The following is a 24,370-nucleotide window of genomic DNA, read 5'->3' as shown; positions in this document are numbered from 1 at the left end:
TGGAGATGTGTTTAGTATGAAAAAGTACTAAGGCATTAAATGAAAGAATGAAGAGGTTGCCCACACAAACACAAACACATCACCACATTTGAACATACTATGCAAACCTGTACCGTACTTTAAAGCATCTTGTTGATTTTATGTGTAGTCACCATTTCAATTTTTGGCTGTAACTTGCATAAAAATAATCATTTCCAGTAGAGCACGGTGGTCCGGATAAGCTTTGATTCTCCACACGATCAAGAATTTCATACACAGCTGGTAACTATAAAACAAGCCATAGTAGTGCTTACTTATTTATCAACCAGGAACACACAATTACTCCCTCAGTTTTCTCAGACGTACTAATCTACTTGAAAACGATTCTTTGTGGAGTTACTGGAGCTGTACATCATTATGACATCACAGATAAGGAAGTGTGATCAGTGCTATGTAGCCGCAGGCTGTTAGAGACTGTAGTGCATGTTCACTGGCATAGAGCAAACTATCCCAGGGCACAGGAGTGGCAGAGCCACTACAAAAATACAATAACAGCATTTCTCTCCCAGTGTTCCAATCGAGAGCAAGCAAAGATGAAGTTCAAACCGATCCTGTAGTTTCACTAATGCGATTCTGGCCTGTTTTGTTAAGTGTCTTCTTTCAGCTCAGAGCTCTGTTTGTAAATCTACTGTCACTGTGAAACAGATGAACTGAAGCCCTATATACAGTTCTCCCCCCCCCCCCCCCCCCCCTTTCCCTTTTTAACAGCGCCATCAGGTGATTGGTCCTGACAACCAAACATCTCAGTCCCACCATTCTCTTTATTCATTCACCCCCTGGAACTCGTGAAACTGGCTAAGGGCTTCATTACAGGTGACCAGAGCTGGATTTGAGTATTCTCCCTGGGGTCCAGTGGTAGATGTTTAGTAATCAAACACAATCTTTTATTTTATTTTATTTAAAAAAAATCTTTATATTTTAGGATACCACATGCAATACTGTAGAAAGTACACACTTTAAACGGAGTACATGTCTGTTTACAAAGTATAGTCCTACAGGCGAAATAAGTCGATACTGTTACTACTACTGAGTAAGTATATCTGTGCCGATTCGCATCCGGACCTTGGAGTTGATTACGCACGGCGCGGTGGTAAAGCGATCAGACTAAAGACTAAATTCGCTCCTATTTTCGTCTTTAAATGCATAAATGTGAATCTCATAACGCGGACATGGCTTGCATTAACGGATGATTCACAGATTCCGCACTGACGTGTGTAAAAGGTACATCCTGTCATACAGAATAAGAAATACGCCCTCGGCAAAATTACTCCACAATGGCGTCTTTCATTAGAAGATCTAGGGCAGCCAGGAAATGGAAGTGTTTCACGACAAAACTCACTTCGAAAAACCTTTACGAAAACGACAAACGCGGGTTTAAGTAAGTTACGAGCAAGTTGCACAGCAGCAGCAGACACGGAGACGGCGATGTTTTCCGATCTGAAACGCGCCAGGAGCGAATTCACACGGTGGATAAGTAGAGTCTTTGCTCGACAAGATCACAGTCTGAGCCCGCTGTTCGTTTAGATTGGATGCACCAGAACGTCCTACATTGTAGTCACGCGCATACATTTGTACAGTAAGTAAGGGACAATAGCCAGGAAGTGGTTAAATATTTTTTAAGAACTGTACCGCTCGAATCGCTTGGCACATGCGTAAAAGCTGCTGCGCCTCTATGTCCCAGTCCATCCAACCTCGGGAATAAAATCAAACCAAATAAATCTTCGCTTACCTGAAACATAGAGCAGCATAAAGTATCTTTTTGGGCACCTTTTCCGTCCGATTTGGCCCACGATCTGCCTCTGTTCCTACACCAGTGAGAAATGCAATAGCTTGGCTAAGGTAGACAGAACAAAATACAGAGAATACTTGCTCCAGGGCTCCGAAACCCCTCAAGGCAAAGATCAGGATACAATTAGCTCATGTCTCTGCCCCAGTCTAAACCAATCTGCAAAATAAAACCGCGAGCAAAGAAAGAGATCACAGCAGCAGTGCCTCAGTCTTTGTTGAGTTTATGTTTTTATAAAATCAAATATTTTTTTTCTTTCTGCATTTACAACACCCTCACCCCTCCTGCCTCCAACTTGCCTATTGCCTCGGTCTCGCAGAGAAGCTGATTTTAATCGTTATGATTAGTTTTGATGTAACGTTCCCCCGGGCGATTTCTACAAATGGATGGAGTGTTTTTCTGCCAGGGAGGAAAGGCAGCAGATGATGATAATTATATAGATTGTTGGTGGAGTCCTTTGATTTTTTTTCTCCCCCTTACTTTTCAGACATCTAACCTGACTAGTTTGCTTCTTTAACGTATACACGCAGCATGTGCTCCCTGACAACTTGTTGATTAACCTTGAATCAACGAAATTAATAGAATGTGCTTAAATGAAATTCTCACTCGAGTTTGGTCTTTGTGATCTTTTCAGTCTCTTTCCTCCCTTTGGACAACCTCCAAATGACGTAGACCAGTTGTATAAATAAGCACTTGCAGCTTGCCTTGCCTCAATCAAGTCTGAATCAGTGCCCGAGGGTGATGTGCGAGCTCATTTCAAATGTTCAACCATGCATGATTTCAGGAAGATTGAGGCACTTCTGAGGCTTTTAGAATTACTTTGGGGATGCAAACAGTAAAGGAATTACATGTTCAAAGTTACAAGTCAACAGGCATAATTATTCTTTCCGAGTTAAGAGTGGTGTTTTGTGCACATGTGGGCACAGGGTTGACAGTTATTCCTTTAGATTCTTAATAGTTATCCCCATACCATACACTATGAAGGAAGGCTGAAATATCTCCTGCGCCCCCTACTGGGCAGAACATAAACTTTCTTATATGAAAGCAAAGCTGTTAGTGTAACTTTACCCAACATAAAAAGCAGAGAAACCAGAGAGAAAAAAAGATGGATAAGACATCAATTTAAACTAAATATTTATAAACATGCCATGTAGCCTAATGTTCACGCAGAGACAAAACTGAATCCAAGCTCGTTTTGAAGTTCAAGCAACAGTGGAGAAACAATGCCACGTCACTAGGGACTGATGGACTGAACCATGTGAAAACATATTTCAGCTCTTTTCATCAGAAAAGTGGTGTCCTCAGATCTTTTATAAATTACAAACAAAATTGCCTTTTGAGGATGAACGTCCAATTCGGCCATGAAACTTTCCACTTTTTGACCAGCACGTCCCACAGGGACAGGGGATTCAACTGTTAAGATGAGGTTACTTTTTCCACAGGTTGCTGGTTTGGGCCACAATACTTCAAGAATCAGGTGTCAGCCATGATGCCATAAGAATGAACAACCTTTATAGAAATCCCATATGTTATTTTTTTCTGCACGAGTGAAGCTGTCTTTAATATAAACTTCAAAGCATTCAAAATGCGTATCATGAAACTAACCAGGGTAGACTGCTGAATGAGTGCGGTGTTGGTTGCCAAAAAAAGGAACCTAAGCAATTGTTCCAATGTCCCTGTGAACGGCAGGTATTTAACTTGGATTTAGACCTAAATAATGGCAGCAACAGCAGGCCTGCACTCACTGGCTGTACCACATTTTGGTGGACAAATTATCCAGATTGGGTGCAGATGTTAAATTTGCCCCAAACAGAAACTGCCGAACTTGAATGACATCATAGGGTTATAAATGCTCTCACTGGAGAAAGCAGAGAGGAAGCCTGGAAAACTCACTCCGCCTGCTGGAATTTTTCTTTTCTTTTTTTTTATTTATTTATTTATTTTAACGGACTACAGTAATGTCTCAGAAACACTAGGTGTGATTACTTGCATGACAATTGGTCTCTGCTGTTAACACTTAGTGAGAGTAAGTTTTGAAAGAGGAAGTTCAATAAGCATTAGAAGTCCAGGAAAGCTTTTCTTTAGACTTTTCCTAATTGCACCCTAACTTGCTAGAATAACTACTGCCTTATGGTGGCTAAAGATTGCAAACTTCAAATAGTACTGGTGTGCAACATTTAGATTAGTCAGCTTGTTTACTGTGTGATTATTTAATTGTGCCACAGCTACACTGCATGTTAACATTTATTATTATCCCATAAGTTTCTGTTCTGGACAAAGTGATAATTTATGTAACTTCTAAGCAAACTCCATTTACCATTAATAATTCACTGCCCTCTGCATATATATTTTATTACCTACACACATGACACTCCCCCTACCCCTGCGCCCAAACCCGTTGATAAACCTAAATTGTGTGAATTAACACTGCACTTATAGTATCTTACTCGGCTCTCCTCTCTTTGCAATTCAGTGTTGACTAAAAGAGATGTTGGTTTTGCCTGAGACCAAGTTAATAACTGCTGCTTTACCCGCCACACCCCTCTCATGGCCTGTGGTTATGTAAGGGAGTGGGATGGATAAGGGAAAGTGCTGTAGCTGTTGTAGCTCCTGACTCAGTCTGCCCTGCAGGGTTGCACAGTTTGAGGCCAGACCTGTTCATCAAATACAGTATTATCTTTGGCACAATGAAATTTAGCTTTGGAGAACCTCTCCTTTGCCATAATATAGTCCAAGTCACATCAGGCTTTGAAAGGCTAAACATGAATTATAGTAATTGTATAACTGAAGCTCTTTTGTTCCATTAGTAATAGCAAACAGAAAAAGACAAGAAACAAGTGTCTGCATAATAGTTGAGCCTTTGTTCACTCCCTTCAATAGAAACTTTCAGTATGCAAACTCTTTTGAGTTTGCATGTACATGTGCCTCCCTCGGTGTTGCTGTGGGGCTGTTACGAGGGGTGAAACTGGGATTTGTAGTATGTGTAGACCTTGTTACAGGGTTGCCACAACTTACCCGCAGTAACAAATATATCTTCATACATACTTCTTCCTGGATTTGAATCCAAAAACAAACTATAAAGAGTAGGCTTATGATAGAGAGCATGTGCCAGACTGTATATAAATAACTGTAAGGTCTGATGCACACTGCTTGTAGTGTGAAAAAACACCTTTCTATAAGTGCACACTCTAGTGTGTTAGCACACAGGAATAATGGTGTCAGGCTATCATAAGTAGGAGACAGTAATATGGTAAATGGTCTGTATTTATATAGTGCTTTTACTAGTCCCTAAGGACCCCAAAGCGCTTTACATATCCAGTCATCCACCCATTCACACACACATTCACACACACATTCACAACTGGTGATGGCAAGCTACATTGTAGCCACAGCCACCTTGGGGCGCACTGACAGAGGCGAGGTGGGGCCACCAGGTCCTCTGACCACCACCAGTAGGCAACGAGTGAAGTGTCTTGCCCAAGGACACAACGACCGAGACTGTCCAAGCCGGGGCGAACGCCCAACTCTTGAGCCACGATCGCCATTATGCATCAATATCATTTTAAAGAAAATTATATTAATGGATCATTAATTTATATTATATATTCTAGCAAAATATACACAAACAATACTAAAACTATAGTTCAGACTATCCTGCATTAACAGCCTGTTTGACTTGCTATGATATTCTGTTCAAACCATGCTAGCGTGGAAGGTTAAATTGAGTTTGAGCTTACAAGCAACCCATACTGGATTATTTCAGCTAGGCCCAAAGCTTGGTAAAAGGCATTTAGTAAAAAGAGAGACGTTTGTGATTTAAGACTTTTTTAACAGTTTAATTCCAGTTACACAATTAAGTTTAATCTTATTTTATTTCAGCTAAGCTATATTTATAGAGTGTCACTTCACAACAACAGGCCAGGTTTGCTTTATGTTCAGGTAAAGACTGTTTAATACTAGAGAGAATTTCACAACAGCCAGATGACTCCCTATGAACAAGCATTTGGCAGTGGTGGGAAGGAAGAACTTTACTTTTAACAGGGAAAAAAAAACTGGCTTAGGGAGGTGCAGCCATCTGCTCCCCTTGGTTGAAGGCTGAGGAGAAAGAGAAGACAGAAAATAGGAATACATGGAGACCCCAAATAGGGTAAAACACATACTATGAAGGAGGTGGGAGTAAATGAACGATTGTGGCATGGGGAGTAAAAAGACAGGAGTGGAGGAGAAATGCTCAGTTCATCATGGGAAGTCCCCAAGCAGCCTGAGCCTACAGCAGCATAGCCAAAGGGTGGTTCACGAACAGGATCATCTAACTATAAGCTTTATGAAAAAGGAAAGTATGAAATAGAGAGTGTGTCTGTCTCCCAAACTGGAAGCTGGTTCCACAGGAGATAGCTGAAGGCTCTGTCTCTCATTGTACTTTTGGACCTACTTTAGGAACCAAGAGTAAGCCTGTACTCTGAGACCAAAGTGCTCTATTGAACTAATACGATACTATGAGGTATTTAATATATGATGCGGCCTGATCATTCAGGAATCTGTGAGGAAAAGGATTTGAAATACAATTCTCGACTTAACATGGAGCCAACAGAGAGAAGTTAATATGGGAGAAATACGACCTCTCTTTCTAGTCTCTGGTAGTACTCTAATGTTATGCCATCCACACTAGATATCTGGTAAGACATCATGTGGAATATTTCAGACCTAATATAATAGCTTCAGGATGGCTCCTGCCAGATTTCCATTTCGACTTTTGAATAATTTCTCCCACTTCCTAGGCATAGGTAGCTTGCATCTATCACATCACCTGCGTCATCCGACTAACAAAAGGTGGGGAAACCACTGCAAGTAGAACTGGAACCCCTTTCTTATATCCCTCAGCTGCAATTAGCTAGAGCTATTAGAGCTAATGGTCTTAGACAAAATGTAATATAGTAATGTGTAAAAATATTAAGACAGAGAATTGTAACAATATATCAGCTATGATGTGGCAGAAGAGTGATGAGATAGAGCCCTGACCAGTGTAACCGCTGATTATTAGCCTACATTAAACAAAACATGACAGAGTCTGTTATGTTCATGAGATTGTTCAAGTTTGTTATGCAAAAATTAAGATTTTACCACAGCGAGTTTCTTTTTCAGTAACTGAGGAACAATAGAGATCTCAACTCTATGGTGTCATCGGTTTCCCCACTTGTTGGCTTCCCTCGCAGCGCCAAATGTACCCTTCCCACCCACAGTGGACAGAAGTCAGTGACACTACTATGTGGGGAAGAGAGACAAGAGGAGGGGGCTGCTTGGGTAATGCTGGGAGGCTCTAATAAAATGTAATCCTATTATATGGTTCCCACTAGAGGGCAACAATAATAAAGGTTTCCCTAATAACATGAGCAGACCAAACCCAAATGGAAAACAGCTCCTCCGGTCAAGTCCCACACTTGTACATATATCCTCTCATTAACCCAATTGCTGTTGGGCCACATTACAACGACAGGCCTTCGAGATTTAGCCATGATGGGGAGGCAAGAGTTAAGTCAAACAAATGTGTTTCATCAAACTGCAGTTTGGGCTGCTCTGCATAAAGGAATTGAAGGGGGAGGACGGGGAGGAGTGAGGGAATGTGTGCGGGTGGGAAGTTGGAAGCAGAGCCCCGAGGAAACCAATCAGAACTTCTCCACCCTCCCTTCCTGTGTCAAAGCCATTGGGGTCTCAGGTGTGTGTTACATGAGCTAATACCTCCCAAACTTGATTGTTTGTGTTAGAGTAATCAGAGTTTTCTAAATTACCATTTTGGAAATGATAGTCCTATCATTGGTAAACAAAATCACAATATAGTTGTAGTGGAACAACACAAACTAGAAATCACATGATAAGAGTTGATAGCCTAGCAACCCCCCCCCCCCCCAAATAATTATGGAGTTTAATTCTTCCTCATGGGCCAAATAAAATTAAAGCTTTCCAAGTGGTAAAGTTACCAAAAAAAGCTGGGCTGTCATCAGATTAGCCACTTTACAAACAAACTCTTTTGCACAGAAACATTTTTTGCTTGACTTTCTTTGACTAATATTAGGAAGAAATGACAATCTCCCTGCTAGAAAGGGACATAAACACAAACTCTCATATTTGTGTGATATGATAATGTAATGAACGAGTTATTCCACTTCCTAGCCATCTCACATAAATGCAGCATAATATTTATCATAAGTGACAAGGTGAGTGAGAATATCAATCATATCCTCTAGACAGCTTGAGTTATTAAGTGAGCCAATGTAACAGTATTACAAAACCCAGAATAACAAAGTTATTTCTCTCTCTCTCGCTCCATTTCAGCATGTGTGTATGTACATGTACGTGGAGTTTAGTGTGTGTGCGCGTAGGTGTGTGTCTGTGTTTATGTTTCTGACAGCATCAGACAGAGAGAGTGTCGCATGCCTTCCTGTTCCTGTACCACCCTCCAACCCCAGAGCCGCAGACTCAAGGCAGTTTCCAGAATCAAACAATTTCACGCAGCTACTGGAGGAGGAAATGAACTGAGCCCAGAGCAATAATAAAATTATACAAATGTTATTACAGACTCGCCTGCTACTGTCCTACTTTAATTCAAATTTGGGCACTCCAGGCAGTGCTGGTGGCAGAGACCTTCCTGAATAAATCAACATTAGCTTACGTCTAAATTATTAAGGAAGTGGGAGACTTTCTTGTTTATAGTATGAATTATTAAACAAGTGTTTAACGCTGTTTTTCTTCACGAATCCCCAAATATTAATTGCTAATGATCTTTAAGGTGTATGTTTTATCTTTTGCCCTTTCTATTCTACGCTGGGAATGGGGAATCTGAGGTCGCAAGAAATTGGTCTGTTTTCAATTAGATAAGGACGGGGTGCACTTTGAAATATAATTTTCTGGCATCTATGTGATGTGCAAATGAATCTTTGGGTATAACAATATTCCCATCATATAGCCATTGTTGGTATTTGAATGTGAATGCAAATTAATGACTCATGGAAGCAGACGCGATGAGGGCTAGCCATGCGTTATCAGTTTTCTGTTCAACATCTTGCTGACAAGCCATTCAAGATGTTCACAAACAACAGCTGAAAAAAATGTTGGTGTATTATTTGCTATCACTTTTTATTAGCTTTTCCTAATTGAGGGGTCTGAGGCAAACTTTTGAAAGTTTGTCAACATAGAGTGGATATATTTGTTTGATATACTTTCGTGAGGCGTTGTAGTGCAATGATAAACACTGTTGTGTCACAATAAGAAGTTTCTGGGTTCAAACCCTCCAGCTGGCTGGCATCCTTTGTGTAGAGTCTGTATGGTGTCTCTGGGTACTCTGGCATAAAAACATGTATAGCTCGGGCATTTGATGAGAATGGCTTCCTGTCTGTTTGTGCTAGTGGTTTGCTCAGGATGTTGTTTGGTAATTTCCAACAGTCCCGCATTTATCTAAGAGTCAATGTCTGTGTATGGAAACAAAAGTCACATATACTTTCAGGTCACAAATATTCATCAGGAAAATGTCACCTGTCTTCTTCAATGTAAGTTGAAGATGAGTGGGGTCAATAAATCCAAACCAACCAACGATCAATTTCTCATCGTCTGTCTTGAGAGGAAACAGTCAGTGCATAAAACATCAGATTTACGTACTCATTTGTTTGTGCTATATAAATGAAAGGGTGCTGGACTCAAAATACTGAAGCCTTAAGGGACATAGCCCCATGCAAGCAGGTAAAGGATGGTGCTGTAAATGTTCAACTCCAGTACACAACAGTATCTGAAGAGTCACAGTTGGAGTTAATTTCGTAGCACATTCTATGCAGTTCAGTTATAGTAATAGTAGGACAACACAGCAGAAACAAGAAGGTACTAATATAGAAAAGCAAGTTATTACCACTTAATTACCAAATTAATATCGACTACTATCCAAGTAATGATGAATGATGCTATGCTGAAATCTATGTAATCAGGTAATAAAAAGCCAGAAACCACAGGTAACAATGTAGAAACAAATCAATTAGTGACAGTATAGTAATATATTAGTAACAATATAATAACCTGCTAGCAACATAAGGCAATATTATTGATGCTTTAAACATTAGTGTATTATTACCTCATTATAATGCTGGTATATCCAATGCATTCTTTTTTTTTGACGATAACGATGAAAACATTATATTTAATCTTGCGGCTTTTTCCTTGGAAACATTTGTTGTAGTTTCTGTGTAATAAATAGGAGGCAAGGCTTCAAAATCAAACCTTTCCCCCTTCTGTCTAATTCCACATTAATAACCAGTTAAAGCAAAGTTCAAAAAGTTTGAGCTGGAATAGTATGGATATTTCTGTGCCTGATTTCTAGTTGTAAACACATAAACGACCACATATCTGCAGGTACTCATCAAATTTCTTAAAGTTTGCTTTAATGGGACACAAACATGGAATTAGTTGAAAATGGTCACTTGGGGTTTGCAGCCCTACTCTTGGCTATTACACAGAAACTGCTGCATGTGTTCTCAGGTAATAACCACAACATGAAGCATCATTTTTGCATTGCTAATTTTAAAAAAAGAAGAATGCAGAGGACATAAGGTAGTATTGAAAAGTCAGCATATACAAATTCTAATGCATACATATTACCATTTTATTATTATCAGGTTATTGTTTTGTTACCAGGATATTATTATACTATTACTAATTACATTCTAGTTATAACCAGTTGTACAAATTTGAGTATTTTCATATTACTCAGCTATAATGGGTGGTGAGAAAAAGAGTTACCTAGGCATTACCTTGGAAATTAAGTGGTAATAACTTGCTATTTCTACGTTATTACCTTTTTGTTTCTGCCTCATTACTTCTCTATATTTATTACTGATGGTAACACAAAAAGTGTTGCCATTCATTCTTAAATGCACACAATAAATAAATACTATAACTAAATCAATTTTTAAACTTGTAATACAACCCTTAAGAGAAAAAAAACATTATTAACTTACTGGGACTCTTGTTGTACTAATATGGGGGCTGCACAAGACCTAATACTGCTGTTTACTTTGCATTTGATGATCTAGATCGATTTAAATATAGAGTTGTGAAAAAGACGAACTGTCTGCCGACTATGGCAGCGTAACCTGTCCATTAAAAGCTCGTGGCTGCCCTCCCCTGGAGAAATGCAAAAGGGAACCCTTCTCACACCACGGCCAGTAGATGATGCTGTTGTCCCATATAAAGGTTGTGCTGAACCAGTGACTTTGGTATGATCCTATCAATATGGGAGTAATAACACTTTTGAGTCAGTATCTGACTCATACTTGTATTTTCACTTTGCAAATGCAATCTAGTTGCACCATGTAGACAAATTCAGTGGATGCAACAGAATCAGTGGGGCTGATCATTTCCTCCATGTTGTAGAAAAAGATGAGATAGCACCTATTTTTTTTGTGTGTGTGTGTGTGTGTGTGTTTTTTTTTTCAGTTAAGAAAAAAAAATCCTATAATAGATCACCTCTATTTCCTATCAGAAGCGTTATCATTTCCTGTGCTTTGTTGATGAAATGAGATTACTTGGAGATATTCTCAGCGACTTAACTCACAAGGAACACACATCCTAGACAGTTATTGGGCCACAGGGAGACATTATCCATGTGTAGATGAGCCAGTACATCAGTGATCTGGACTTATCTTTTCCCCAGAGTCTACCACCTACCATAAGAAAGCAATGAGCCAAGAGGAATGGATAACAAAAAAACAACAACATATAGGTATCATTACTAGTTTTCTTATGGAGGCTGAAATATTAAGAAAGATGAATTATTAATGATAACTGAGTAGTAGAAGGTTTATTATTGCAACTTCACAGTTTTACATGTTCCAGATTGCGAGCACAATAACTGAATAATACTTGAACATAAACATAGATTAGCCAATTATCCTATAAAAAAGAGAAGATATGATATACAGCCAAGCAAACACTTACAAGAATATAGATCTATAAAACAAAAAAACAAGAAAAATATTTTATAAATATGACATTTTTACGAAATGGAAAATGATAAAAATAAACAGCAAAAAGTGGAGTTTGATTTTTATTTAACAAAAAACAAACAAAAGACATTGTGTTTCAAACAAAATGAGCTGTGTTTATTTTTCTCCAACTTAATGCTCTGACTCTGATAATAATGCTTGTCAGAGCTGTCTTACTTTGCTTGGGATCTGTAATGTGATTAATGATTACAAGGAAAGCCTCTACTTTTAATTACATATAAAGCTGTTTGGTGGTGGTGGTGGTGGTGGTGGGGGGGCAGTCTTAAGTTGGATAACCCCAAAGTTTGATTGTGATTGTGCTCTACAAATTAGTCTCCATTTCCAGTGCACGTGATAGTCATACTTCTCCTGTTAACATAACATCAGCTTTCTCCACGTTGATGTTATGGATGGAGCCGGGCTTGACGGCAATGTCCCCTGCCTCCACTTCCCTGTATTTCCCCGTTGGGTCCTTCTTGAAGACTTGTTTCATCCTCTTCTTTATCTCAGGGTCAGGGCAGTACAGGTACTCATACAAACCAGCAGCCAAGATACCTCCGATAATAGGTCCCACCCAGTAGACCTAACACAAGCAGCAAGACAAACACCTTAATTAGTCAATTGGTTAATCGGTGCCTTGTTAGAGGTAGGTACGTTTTGTGTCTGCAGGCTGAAGTGACTTCTGAATATGACGGCAGACACAGTGAGAACGAGTTACACTTGGTGTCATTCACATCATGGAACACCCAATTTTTATGTCGCTAGGCAAATTATTTTAATTAGCAAATAATTACACATTAATAAACTGTGACTTGACGCCTTGAAGGCTATGATGAGTTAAATAAATGGTCTGGCAAGGGTTCACTCAACTCATTCAATTAGGATTAGCACTTCATTGATCTCAGTTCAGCATTTCTAAAACTCACAACTAACTAGTCACCCTCAGTTGAAGCATTTTTTTTTCATTGAACCAACTTAAAGAGACACTTCGCACCTAAAAAGGATGTTTATACTGTATATTTAACATTTATAACATTCCACACAGAAAGACTGACTTTTCTCTGCTATAACAGGGAAGAAATGCTGAATTAAATTTCGCCTGCACAAACTCCTTAAAGTAAGAATAACATCATACAGAAGGATCTCTCACCCAATGGTTCTCGAAGTTAAGTGTGACCATTGCAGGACCAAAAGAACGGGCAGGGTTCATGCTGGCTCCTGTGTATGGGATCTGCAATATGGATAATAATACTGATTTTAGTCTAAAAGGACTGTACATCATAAATTTGCATATTATCAATATGTGTGTGTGTGTGTGTGTGTGTGTGTGTGTGTGTGTGTGTGTATGTGTGTATGTATGTAAACAGCCCAAATGAGAAATCAGTTGTGCGTTGTGAGAGATGATATCTGTTTCCCTGTGCATTCATTTTCTCTGCAGGTTTCAGGAAGCCCCCAGAGATTGGTTGCCATGCGATGGCGTGTGGGTGTGAACACTGACAAGTGTGAGTATCACACATTCACGAATAGATGCTTGATCCACCTGCTCTTTTTCCACTGAAAAAGCTTGCACTTGGAAAAGAACTTGCACTGAAATTCTTTAATTTGGGAATGTAATGTGAGCTTCAGGTTAATCTTTAAATCTGTTTCACTGCTAGTTGTAGGAGTACTAGATGAGTCAGCTGATATGTAGATGTGGTTGCAGAAAATTTCTAAGGCTCTGATGTAGTTAAATTTTTTTATATAAGTGATCTGAATATACCATTCCTGTGAATGTGACATTGTTTCTATCTATATGTATTTATTTAACTTGCTGAAAACTACTTACTGCAAATAAGTGCCCTATCACTACAGCAATACCAATAGCCAGGCTTGCAGAACCACCTAAGTCTGTGCGTTTGGGATCACAGGTGGCGAAGACGGTAAAAACCAGTTCAAATGTGATCAGGAGCTCCACGAGAAAGCCGTGTCCCACGGATATGGTGGGATTCACCTAGGATTCAGAATCAGAATACCTTATTAGGAAACAATGCGGTTGGGAAACAAATGATGAAAAGAAACAATAGGAACAATAGTAAAAACCTATTTTACATTTATCATAACCATAATAACAACCAAGTTCTTACTGTGGTCACACCAAAGGACCCTCTGGCAGCAGTAGGTGTGACTAAGTAGAGAATCCCAGCTCCTGTAATAGCTCCCAGGCACTGAGCTGCCACATAGAACACAGCCTTTGCCAGGCTCAGTTTTCTAGTTACAACCATAGCTGCAGTGACTGCAGGGTTAATGTGTCCACCACTGATGTGGCCAAAGCACTGCACCATAGTGGCAATAGTAAGGCCAAAGCACAGGGAGATAAGGACTAGGTCAGCTGGCGGAGGCTTCTCCTCCCCTGCAGCCCAGTTGATGGTGGAGCCCAGGCCAAGAAGGACAAAGATGAGTGTGGCTAGGTATTCTCCAGACACAGCCCTCCAGAAGTCCTTGGTCCAGATCCCTTTAAATGCCACCATTATGTTCTGACAGTTACACCAGGACAGCAACCTCCTGGCAAAAAGAATAATGAGAAAAATGATTAGCCTACTTGTGGATTCCTAGTGTGTGCATGTGGCTGGAATTGTACTGAACCCTATCAGAGCAGCTGCCTTTGGGCAAAACATTTATAACTCCACTAGGGATTTAAGCAAGTGACTTTTCCATGACAAAATGCAATTGAGAGCATTCTTTAAACATTGTACATAAGGGCAAATTATCATTCTTAGAGTCAAAGCATACAACTTTTAATTGCTGCTACTCAGTGGACTTTAACCAGGATGAGGAAAGACTGTACATTGTTTGAGTATTAATGCTAAAAGGAATCTGTTTTGTACGAATTCAAATATCTGCAAAACAAAAATGTACGTTCAAAAAACAATATAAGACCTGCAAACCTGCAGGACAACAAACAATAACTTTGAAAAAAAAAATACAAACAAAAATCTAAAACTTACCGAAAGCAATAATGTATTCTCTCTCTCCTTGTCCCCATAACGTGAAATATATTTCATTCATGCGTCCTGATGATCTTTTCAACCAGCAGAGACACTTGACTCTTCATTTTATCTACTGTACAAGTTGTAATTGCTGTGACCTGCAGTACTTACAGAGGAGCAGCAGGTCGTGCGTGCGCAGGGTTGTTGGAGAAAGCAGGTCTGTCAGATGAGCATGATCCACTCATTGTGCCCTGGGATTGCATCCAGCAGCTTTATTAGGTTACTACCCGAGCATCCCCTCACAGGAATTAAACATCCTGCTCAGGAGGAGGAGTCAAGAGATTTGCCTGCTGAGCAAACAATATCTTTGATGCACACAGTGCAACTGCACATTTACTCATTCAGTGTCAAATCGCATTCATATTGGAGCTTTGAAAACTTGCAGGAGTAAGAAGAATATTTACAAATGATTATTTTTTAAGGTGCAAAGTCACCAGTTCAGAAAAGTTGTCAAATAAAAAATAATAAAATAAATCACTCACTCAACTTCATCTGTTAATGACCTAAAAGTGTTAGAAACAAAAAAAATCCTTTATATCTTTAAGTTTTTACTCCTTCTCTGCTGAATCTCCACTTATGTGCACACACACTAGGCGGAGTTTGCTCATGGGAACAGAAAAGGTTCCCGTCAAAAGTCACAACAACATCTACATTCTTGCACTTTACAGATGAAGTCAATAGGATAGGGAGTCTGTGCACGTGTGTGTTTATGTGTGTGTGTAATTGGAGTGACATATTTGTCACAAATGCAAAGAAACAAATATTATTTGACACTTCTGAGGTCTTTAACGTTCATTTGACAGCTGGGTCAAACTGACCCAAACAGTATCTATGCCATATAAACATGCAGGAGGGTTTGCAGGTTTTCATCTTTTACGGTGATTACACTTATTAATCCAAGCAAAGAAGTTTTACACTATTAAAACTATTTAACTATTCGGTTTAAATATGCCCCGGGTCAAATTTACCCAGGAACATCACTACTGTTACTGAGAGGCGAACACAACAGGAGGGTTAAATGTGTTCAGTAACAACCAAACAAGCAATATTTTAAACCCTTTTTACTGTTTTTCTGCCTTCTACATCTCTTCTTCACTCCTCCTCACTGTTATCTATCTCACTGTCCTCACTGTCAGAAATGATTTCCCTAACATGCATTTGATAATATGTCATAACATTCAAACCAACCTCAAACAAGTGTTAGAAAAACATCCATTACTGCAGAGTGTTGGTCTGAATCGGAGAAAAGTGAATTTCTAAATATGCTAAATTAAGTAAAACTGAAAAATCCTGACAGGAGGCTTCTCTGCTCCTTTACTACTCCTATTACTTTGTTATTACTATTATTATTATTACTCTTCTTTTGGCTTCTCTTCACTGGTTGTCAATAAATTTTAGGTTTCAATTTAAAATTTCAGTTTGAACTTTTAGGGCTCTACATGGTAAAGCTCCCCAATGTATCTCTGACCTGTTGAAACCTCATGCTTCTTCCCCAGCACTTAGGTCTTCAGGTCAGAGGTTGCTCTTGGCCCCATGTACTCTGTTCCAAACACGTGGGGATCCGGCTTTTCAGGCAGTGGCACCAAGGTTGTGGAATTCTCTTCCACTGTCTTTACGCTGTGCAGACTCCACTGACTCTTTCAAAAAGCAGCTGAAGACGTCTCTATACAGACCAGCTTTTAATTAATTTGTTGTTTTATATTATTAATTTATTTTTATTTCTGGTATGGCACTTTAAAGAAACGTTCCAAAGTAAATAATCTTACCTTCTTCTTACACTTTATGACCATGCGTGAGAAAAGGCAGTTGAGCCATTGGTGCTTTGGTTGGTTGTAATGATTTAAGGAAAAAAAGGACAAACAGCTTGAAAATCTTCAAGCTGCCTGAGCTGAACTATTGCAGGGGAGCGTTAAACACAGACATGCTGAGTAGGTCACTGTAGCAGAAATTCTGACTGTATGTCTGACTGTATGTCATTCAAATGTTAGCCTTCATATCAGACAGCATACCTAACAGTGGTTAAATATGAAGCTGTAATCGCTAAACATAAAAGCAGTACTTTACTGATGCAGTGTATTGACACAACTAAATCAAACATGTTGATTAACTTTCTCTGACAGACATTCTTACAGTAGTTCTGGATGTCATTCAAATGACAGGCTTATCAAGCAGAGAGCATACAAAACAGGGGAAACTATTAAACTGTATTCGTTGAACATAAAAGCAGCACTTTCCTCCTGTAGTTTATTGACACGCTTCCATCAAACATGTTGATTTAGTTTCTGTAACAGACATTCTTACAGGACGTTAGGTTGGCATTCAAATGACACGTTTATATAGTAGGCAGAACATGTGATAGAGGTCAAATATTAAGCTGTAATCATTCTTGCTGTGCAACTGCCCATTTATAGTCACTTTAGATGTCCACCCGTTTATCACAGCCCATTTAAAAAGTTGTAAACAATAAAACCCCTCAACAATAATAAGGTATGGTAATCCCAAAATAGCTTGTTATGAAAAGATTGCCATATTTAGATCATTCAAGGTATTACAATAATTTCAGTGTAATATTTAGATATTACACTGAAATTATTGTAATACCTTGAATGAAAAGAAGGTATATCAGGTTAAAAAACTATTCAAGCAAAATGTTTTGGCTAAAGTGATTTTATACAAAAATACATCATACTAAATATAAACACATACCATACCTAAATAAATACCATACCATAAATACTGCTTAAATATCTACATTAAAATAAGACAAAATTACCCTGATTCTATCAACAGTTAAAAATGTTATGATCATAACATAACATGAAGCTGTGAAAAGGATCATATACATAATTTACAGTTTTACTTTTGGTTCATTATGCTTCATAAGTCTTAGAATTTGTTAGTTTGATTTTTGGAATTTAGTTTTTAGATTGCAGATTTGCTACTGTATCTACTTCCACCATAAAAAAAAATATGTGTACAGATCTCACACGCAATATTTTTTCATGTGAACTCATTCAGTTAGTTGGGGTGACAAGAGCAAATTAACAAAACAGGAATAAAGAGTGCTTTGTTTTGTCCTTTTGAACATCACCTCATTGTTTAAACAAGGCAAGACCTTTGACAAGACCACAGTGCAAAAGGTTTTGGGGATTAACCCCATTAACACTGGCCTAGTTCGACAGTCTGTTGGTATACACACATCCAAGTTATCAGCTTAAGAAGATGTGCAACGACCATTAAAAGCATAAATTGTATGTTTACTTGAAGTGAAAAAGTGATCCCCTTAGACTGATTGCTAGTTTTGGTCCCCTTGTTTTGCACTGACTTGTCAGTTCTGTCACTAGTTAGTTAACATAAACTAATGTAAGTCAGTTAACTGCAACCACCCAACCAACCCCATGATGTGATGTTCTGTACTTTAACAAGATGGAAATAAACGTTTCAGAACTTTAATTTTATGTACTTATATCCTCAATCCAGCTTCAAAGCACTTTAGCACTTTGTTATAACATAACACTATTAAGCATTAGTAAGGCTGTATAAGGCAAGTGCTTAAGTCATCATTTTTATATCACTACTGCTCCTTAATATGACATTTACAAATACAGATATGTTTATCCAACTGTTACTGTTATGCCATTACAGCTATCACTGCAGTACATGGTGTGACTATGTACAGCTATCAGTGCTACTATATCACTGCTAGTAATAATCCTAATCATAGTCATAATCATAGGCATAATAATATATCTGTATTTATAAATGGCATATTAAGGTTGTCGAATTATATATGAATGGTAAATTAAGCACTTTTTAATACCTTATCAATTAATAGTGTGACATTATTATAAAGTACTACCCAATAATGTTAATATGCAAAAGCTTAAATATGTGTTCAAACCGTACTATGTTTTTAAAACTGTAATGCTGAACTACAGTACTTGCATGTTAAAATGCATTAGGTTACATTAGATTTACGTTATCTGCAGTTACATGACATATCGTATCCATTTTTTGTTCGTGTTAGTGTTCATGTTATCGAACATGAGAGTTATGCAGCAGTTTAAGAGTCACAGCACACGGGCTGAGAACCACTGGTCCAGATTACAATAAAGCTGAATGCTACTTGATGTCAGCGATGTAAAAGTTTAAGCTGAAACTGCTATTGATACAAATAATTGCTTGGAATATCTTTTAGCTGCTGAGATATGAGCTCATCTTCTGTCACATCATTTGGAGAGTGACCTGCTGCTGCCTCACTCTCCCTGGCTGTTTCTGAAATTAAGGGTTTCACGGTGTTAAGCTGTGTCATAGCTCATTATGATGAATACGGTGTCACATCTAAGATTGGATTGCTGTCTTTAACAACTGCTCATACTTAATCCATAGCTAATCCATTCTTAACACGTTATCTATGAAGGTTGTTAACAACTGACATCCCCCAGTTTACGTTCTCTTTCTCTTCTTTTGGTGTTTTTTTTTTTTTTAAATATCTGAATTTGCTTTGTTGGTGAGAGACAATTTAATTGTTTACTTTGATTATTACTTAGAAATTTTAAAAAAAATCATAAACTAAAACAAATATATGAATCCACGGTTGTTATAACCCCTCCTAGCATTAGGTTCTTAGCTAGTCTGTCCCACTTTACCCTCCAACTATGACCCCCAGCTAGATGCTGGTGGCATTGAGATGGAGTAGTGTGTGAGCCCTGAGTGCACATCTACAATGATTTACTTGTACTGCACATGTAACAATACAATTTTGTCAGACCAAACCTAATGATGCATTCAGTGACCATGTAAGTGACCTTGCTCTAGAAGGACTTTCCCCAAAAATTTTCAAGTGTTTGTCTTAAAGATCCTTCACAGGCCAACACACCAATTCTGCTCCCTATCAACGAACAAAAAGGCCAACAACAAAGTAGAGGTGACTTTGACATACAGTAACTTGTGAGAATGCAACGAGAAAACACAATGCTTCTTTAACAAAGGAAAAGAAAGAAAAACATACACACTTTATCAAAATATATTACAGGATTTTGTTAACATAGTAAGAGTTTAAGATAAAATTCAGTTAAAAGTAACAACTGACAACCTCTCCTCTTCATCTCTCTTCCCATGTCTGTCTCTCTGGTGTTATCTGTGTTAATGTGTCACTAAGTTGCAATATAAATAATTCAGATAAAATCTTTTGACCTTTGTGTGTCCTACACACACACACACACACACACACACACACACACACACACACACACACACACACACACACACACACACACACACACACACACACACACACACACACACAATAACATGCAAAATCTCTTTTATAGATGACTTATTAGTTGTTCTGCAAACACAACCTTTGCAGGACAACCTTTAGCTGTTTGGGCATGAAGGTTACAACTTGTAGAACTTTATCATGTCAAGGTGCAGTTGGGGGTATTTTGAATTACTGCTAATCAGTGTACACATAACATGATTGATCCACTATTCACTATAAATTTCAGAAGTTAAATTTTTGTCTCTGAATTTAAAATCTCATTCATGACATAAAGCCATATAGACATATATTGTTATTGTCATTCATCACGCTTGAGTAATGCCAGTAATTACCTTCGTGCAAGTCCAGCCAAAAAACAACACAGAATGAGTAGTTTCATAGAAGAAGGATTTCTCTTCTTTTGATTACTCTCAATTAAGAAAAACAAACAAAAAAAGTCACCTTATGCATAATCTGATAATTATGCATGCATACAGTATTATTTACAATGCTAAATATGGCCACCAGGCTTTCTCATTTTACACTGAAATTTATATCTGCGCACTATACACACTTGAATATTGATGAGCTACATAAATCGTTTAAAACAGTTACTTAGTATCATGTGGGGTTCTTTTCCTGGATCCTGTTTCAATAGTTCCTCCAGGCGTCACACACATCAGAGGAGTCCCTTCTTTACTAATTAAAAGCTTGCTTTAATTCTTCAGATTTGCATGTCTTTAAATTGCAGTTGAGTCGCTTAATGTTTGTTGATATAGTATGAGTTGTGTTTGATTAGGGAGCTGTCCCCTAGATTATGCTGTTCAGTTTCAAATTAAGTAATCTTTAAAGAAAGGAGTTCTTATCGCACTTGTGAAAGTGAAATGTGGATTGTGTATATTCCATAAGATGACACTGTATTAAAATATTTGAGCTTTTAATACTTTGTGTATTCACTTTTACTCTTCATGTTTGTCATAGAAGCTTCTAACTTTTAAACATGTGCATACGAGCCATCAAACAAATACAACAACTAAGTGGATTTCATTATCACTTTGGGTATTATTTACCATTTACACATGGGCAGTGCTAATTAATACTTAATACATATTTATTTCAGCTGTAACCTTGGGAATTTATGGAGAGCAACGCTGGCAAACTGTCTCTAGTAGTGAACAACTTGCTCGGTAATGTTGCCATGCATTGTTAGGCAGAAGCTACTGTCTTTGTTATCACTGCACCACGCCAAGTTCTCTACATGCCACAGTGAAGAGAATCCCAACACTGTTATATAATCTATAGGCTTGCCTGGGAACCAAATGTGAGGCCTCTTTTCAAAACTTGTGAAAGGGTTTATTCTTATGGAAGTAAATGAAGAAAACGAATGCTTGTAATGGTCCTGGACTTTGGACTCCCAGTGTTCTGCTTTTGGATTCATTATTAAGCACTCGCTCTTCGGTTATGGTTCTTGTGTTTTGTGGTTTCGAGTTATTTACTTAAAATCTGGGTTTGCTTTACTGCTGTTACCATTTGTTACTTATGGTTTTATGTTTATGTTTTCTTGTCTCTGCCCCTTTTATTTTAGGTTAACTATCATTTCTAGTTAATTCCTGTTGTTCGTTGGTATTCTGGGGATTTTTAATTCATTTGTAATTCTGTATATTCTGTTTGTATCAGGTGTTTGGTATTCCTAGTACCTTGCTTTTAATTTTAAATCCCCAGGTCTCGTCTAGTTCAGGTGTGTCTAGTTTCCTTGGCGTCTCTAGACTGCCCTAATTAGTCTTCTGTGTATATCTAGTCACAGTCTAGTCACAGTGGTGCGTGTTCTTGCTTCCTGGCCTCATGCCCTTTTAGATTTTGTAACTTTCTCAGTTTAACACAATGAAAGGCTAGTTTCTGTTACCTAACCTTCTTTCTGTGTGCTCCAATCATGACTGTGCTTCAAAAGCTTGTTTGAACTTTGAAATGCAGAGAAAAATGTGCAACAAAATGGATTCATGCAAGTGAATGATGCAGCTAGTACATGCATGCATGCAGCATAAATGGCTTCTCTGCAATTTAAACCTTTTTCTATCCAAGTCAGTGCGCTGTATCTTTTCTTATTTCCCCTGAAATTGTATCCTAGACTCACAGACCAGAGAACTGGATATCCAGTTTCTGCTGTTATTTTATAGAAAATGGCAAACCAGTGAGGTGAATCAGCACAACACAGAAATGCCTGCACAGTATAAGTGGCTAGCAGCTTAACATGAGTCAGCTGACCACACACACACACACACACACACACACACACACACACACACACACACACACACACACACACACACACACACACACACACACACACACACACACAGAGAGAGAGAACAGATTCTTCTCTTTCTTTATCATCTGTTCTGTTTCTCCCTGTCTGTTTCACAGAGGGACCCAAAAGACCTTGAGATTATAGCGCTGTTAGACAAAAACAACTTGAAAGGATCCCTCTGTCTTCTGCTCTGGGGAGGGAGCACATTCCATGTCAGCTTCATTACTCCTATTCAATCATGCAGAGAGCATACTCAGATTTTCTACTTGGGCTAACTTAAGCAAAAAGCCTCACTGCTGGGGCAGAAATATGGAGCTAAAAACAATATTTCATTTTTATTTTATTTATTAAATTTTTTAACTGAAAGACAAAAATAATGTTTTTTTTGTTTTTTTTTACCTAACCAGGAAGATGAAACCACCTATTCCCTTATCTCACCTGCCAATGCATAGTTACAGCCAAAACTACTGTGGTTGAGTGAATCTAGATCTTTGGTTTCCTCAACTTCAACACAGTGCACTTCAGTTCCCTCTAGTGGTAGATGGTGGTTCAGACTCATCCTGTCATTACTGATGTTTGTTTCTACACACTTTTCTACCCTTTGAAAAAAGGAAATCTTCATTATAAATGAATCCATATTCTAGGAAGGACACATAAAAATCAATTATACAAGTTTTGCAAACTGGATACTGCTAGATGAGCACTACAAAGTTTATGGAACACAACAGCCATAGGCCACTCATCTCATTTACACATAGCCAGATAACAGTCAACAAAGCTGACAGCTACATTACATAGAGAACAGATGACTAGTTGTCCTGTGTTTACCGTTATATACACTGCAGTAAATGCTCTGTGATTTTGAAAAACAAAACAAAACAAAAAAAGATGAATGTAGCTCAAATGTAAATTTAGAATCCAAACCTTCTTAATTGAAGGGAACCATCTGACCATCATCACTTGTGGTATTTTTCTAGGGTAGGGTAATACATGTCACAAGAAGCTTTTACAGGAAAATTGCATCACCTTCAGCATAAGTCACTGTCACCTGCCCAGGATTTAATTTTAAGACCCCTTTTTCCCTTTACCCCTCTTTTTTCCACTATCTGTCTCGTTCAGTTCTATTGACTTCAAAGACATTCAGTGACTTGACCAGAATTTTCCACCGTTAATACTGTCATTGGAGCTACAGAAAAACTGTATACAAACATGATTATCAGCAGAAGCTGGAAAACAACCGAACAGTCTGTCTAACACATGTAGTTTGACACTTAGTTTCACTCCCATTTTGCATATTTTACAAAAGGTAGTGACACAAATGCTTTAGGTTTTATAACTCTGTCAGTTCTGAGTATATCATGTTGTCTTTCCACTTCATTTGAAAACTGAGAGACTGAGAAAATCCAGCCTCACTAAGCATGTTATGTACTGTCAAGATCAGTTTGGGACCTACCACCCACTCGCCAAAGATCATAAATATCTTGCCTTCACAGCAACAACTGTGTGTTTTGTTAAGTGATTTTGCCTGCATTCTTGTGTTTTTCATTGCAGCAAATGACAAGATCATTAGAGGGGAAAAAATTCTTCTGTGTTGTGGAAGTATAAGTAAATAATGAGAGAGTGGCTTTCAGGCCTTTTAGATTTTCCACAGTGTCAAGGAAAGATGATTCAGGCTCTTGTAACACTGCAGAAATGAATATCTCACAACTGGTTACTGCCTACTGTATACACACACACATACACACATACACATATATACATTTAATTCACAACCTGGAGATGAGCTTCATAACATAGATTATAATATAATTGTTCTGTCTTTTTTTTCAGAAAGAAAAAGTTGAAGCAGTGAATAATCTTGTTTCCTAAATTGATGCAAAATGCAAAGCTGATGATGTATGGCATGGTACCAGTACATGTCTAGATACA

The 24,370-nt window shown here is 38.3% G+C and overlaps 2 protein-coding genes and 1 long non-coding RNA gene across 8 annotated transcripts in view; 1 reads left to right on the top strand and 2 right to left on the bottom strand.

Moving 5' to 3' along the window:
- LOC113010810 (BTB/POZ domain-containing protein KCTD1) overlaps positions 1 to 2,466 on the bottom strand; it is an 11,536-nt gene extending 9,070 nt beyond the window's left edge. For 2 of the 5 annotated variants that reach the window (XM_026150025.1, XM_026150029.1), the window contains exons 1-2: positions 2,432 to 2,451; positions 1,769 to 1,844 (exon numbers count right to left, since the gene is read on the bottom strand). Coding sequence is in view for 2 of the 5 variants with exons in the window: in XM_026150029.1 (XP_026005814.1) it covers positions 1,769 to 1,777 (9 nt within the window). In the remaining 3 variants the exon portion in view is untranslated. Of the gene's footprint in view, positions 1 to 1,768; positions 2,096 to 2,431 lie in introns of those variants that run through there. The other 3 variants (XM_026150023.1, XM_026150028.1, XM_026150026.1) reach the window with 3 other exon arrangements.
- Positions 1 to 24,370, top strand: part of LOC113010812 (uncharacterized) — a 25,904-nt gene extending 1,534 nt beyond the window's left edge. Inside the window, exons 2-3 of the long non-coding RNA XR_003270388.1 lie at positions 13,286 to 13,349; positions 24,272 to 24,370. This is a non-coding gene — a long non-coding RNA (uncharacterized LOC113010812). The remainder of the gene's footprint in view (positions 1 to 13,285; positions 13,350 to 24,271) is intronic.
- On the bottom strand, positions 11,945 to 15,133 carry LOC113010811 (aquaporin-4). 2 transcript variants are annotated; one of them, XM_026150030.1, is made up of 5 exons: positions 14,985 to 15,133; positions 13,971 to 14,388; positions 13,673 to 13,837; positions 12,998 to 13,078; positions 11,945 to 12,430 (listed from the first exon to the last, which is right to left on the bottom strand). In XM_026150030.1, the coding sequence occupies exons 1-5, from the start codon at positions 15,074 to 15,076 to the stop codon at positions 12,206 to 12,208; spliced, it is 981 nt and encodes a 326-aa protein (XP_026005815.1). In that variant the 5' UTR covers positions 15,077 to 15,133; the 3' UTR covers positions 11,945 to 12,205. The 2 variants fall into 2 exon arrangements, with proteins under 2 accessions (XP_026005815.1, XP_026005816.1); XM_026150031.1 differs by having other exon boundaries at positions 14,832 to 15,050.

This window comes from Astatotilapia calliptera, chromosome 18 (genome assembly GCF_900246225.1).
Source record: "Astatotilapia calliptera chromosome 18, fAstCal1.2, whole genome shotgun sequence".
Lineage (NCBI taxonomy): Eukaryota > Metazoa > Chordata > Actinopteri > Cichliformes > Cichlidae > Astatotilapia > Astatotilapia calliptera.
Note: the sequence above shows the minus strand (reverse complement) of the source record. Positions and strands in the feature narration are given on the sequence as shown.

What these genes read in the sequence shown, in the direction of transcription:
- LOC113010811 (XM_026150030.1), bottom strand. Translation starts at nt 15,076, where the DNA reads ATGCAATCCCAGGGCACAATGAGTGGATCATGCTCATCTGACAGACCT. An exon ending in GGTCCTTTGGTGTGACCACA is followed by an intron (nt 13,838 to 13,970) that starts GTAAGAACTTGG and finishes TCTGAATCCTAG; the next exon opens with GTGAATCCCACCATATCCGT. An exon ending in TTAACTTCGAGAACCATTGG is followed by an intron (nt 12,431 to 12,997) that starts GTGAGAGATCCT and finishes TGCTTGTGTTAG; the next exon opens with GTCTACTGGGTGGGACCTAT.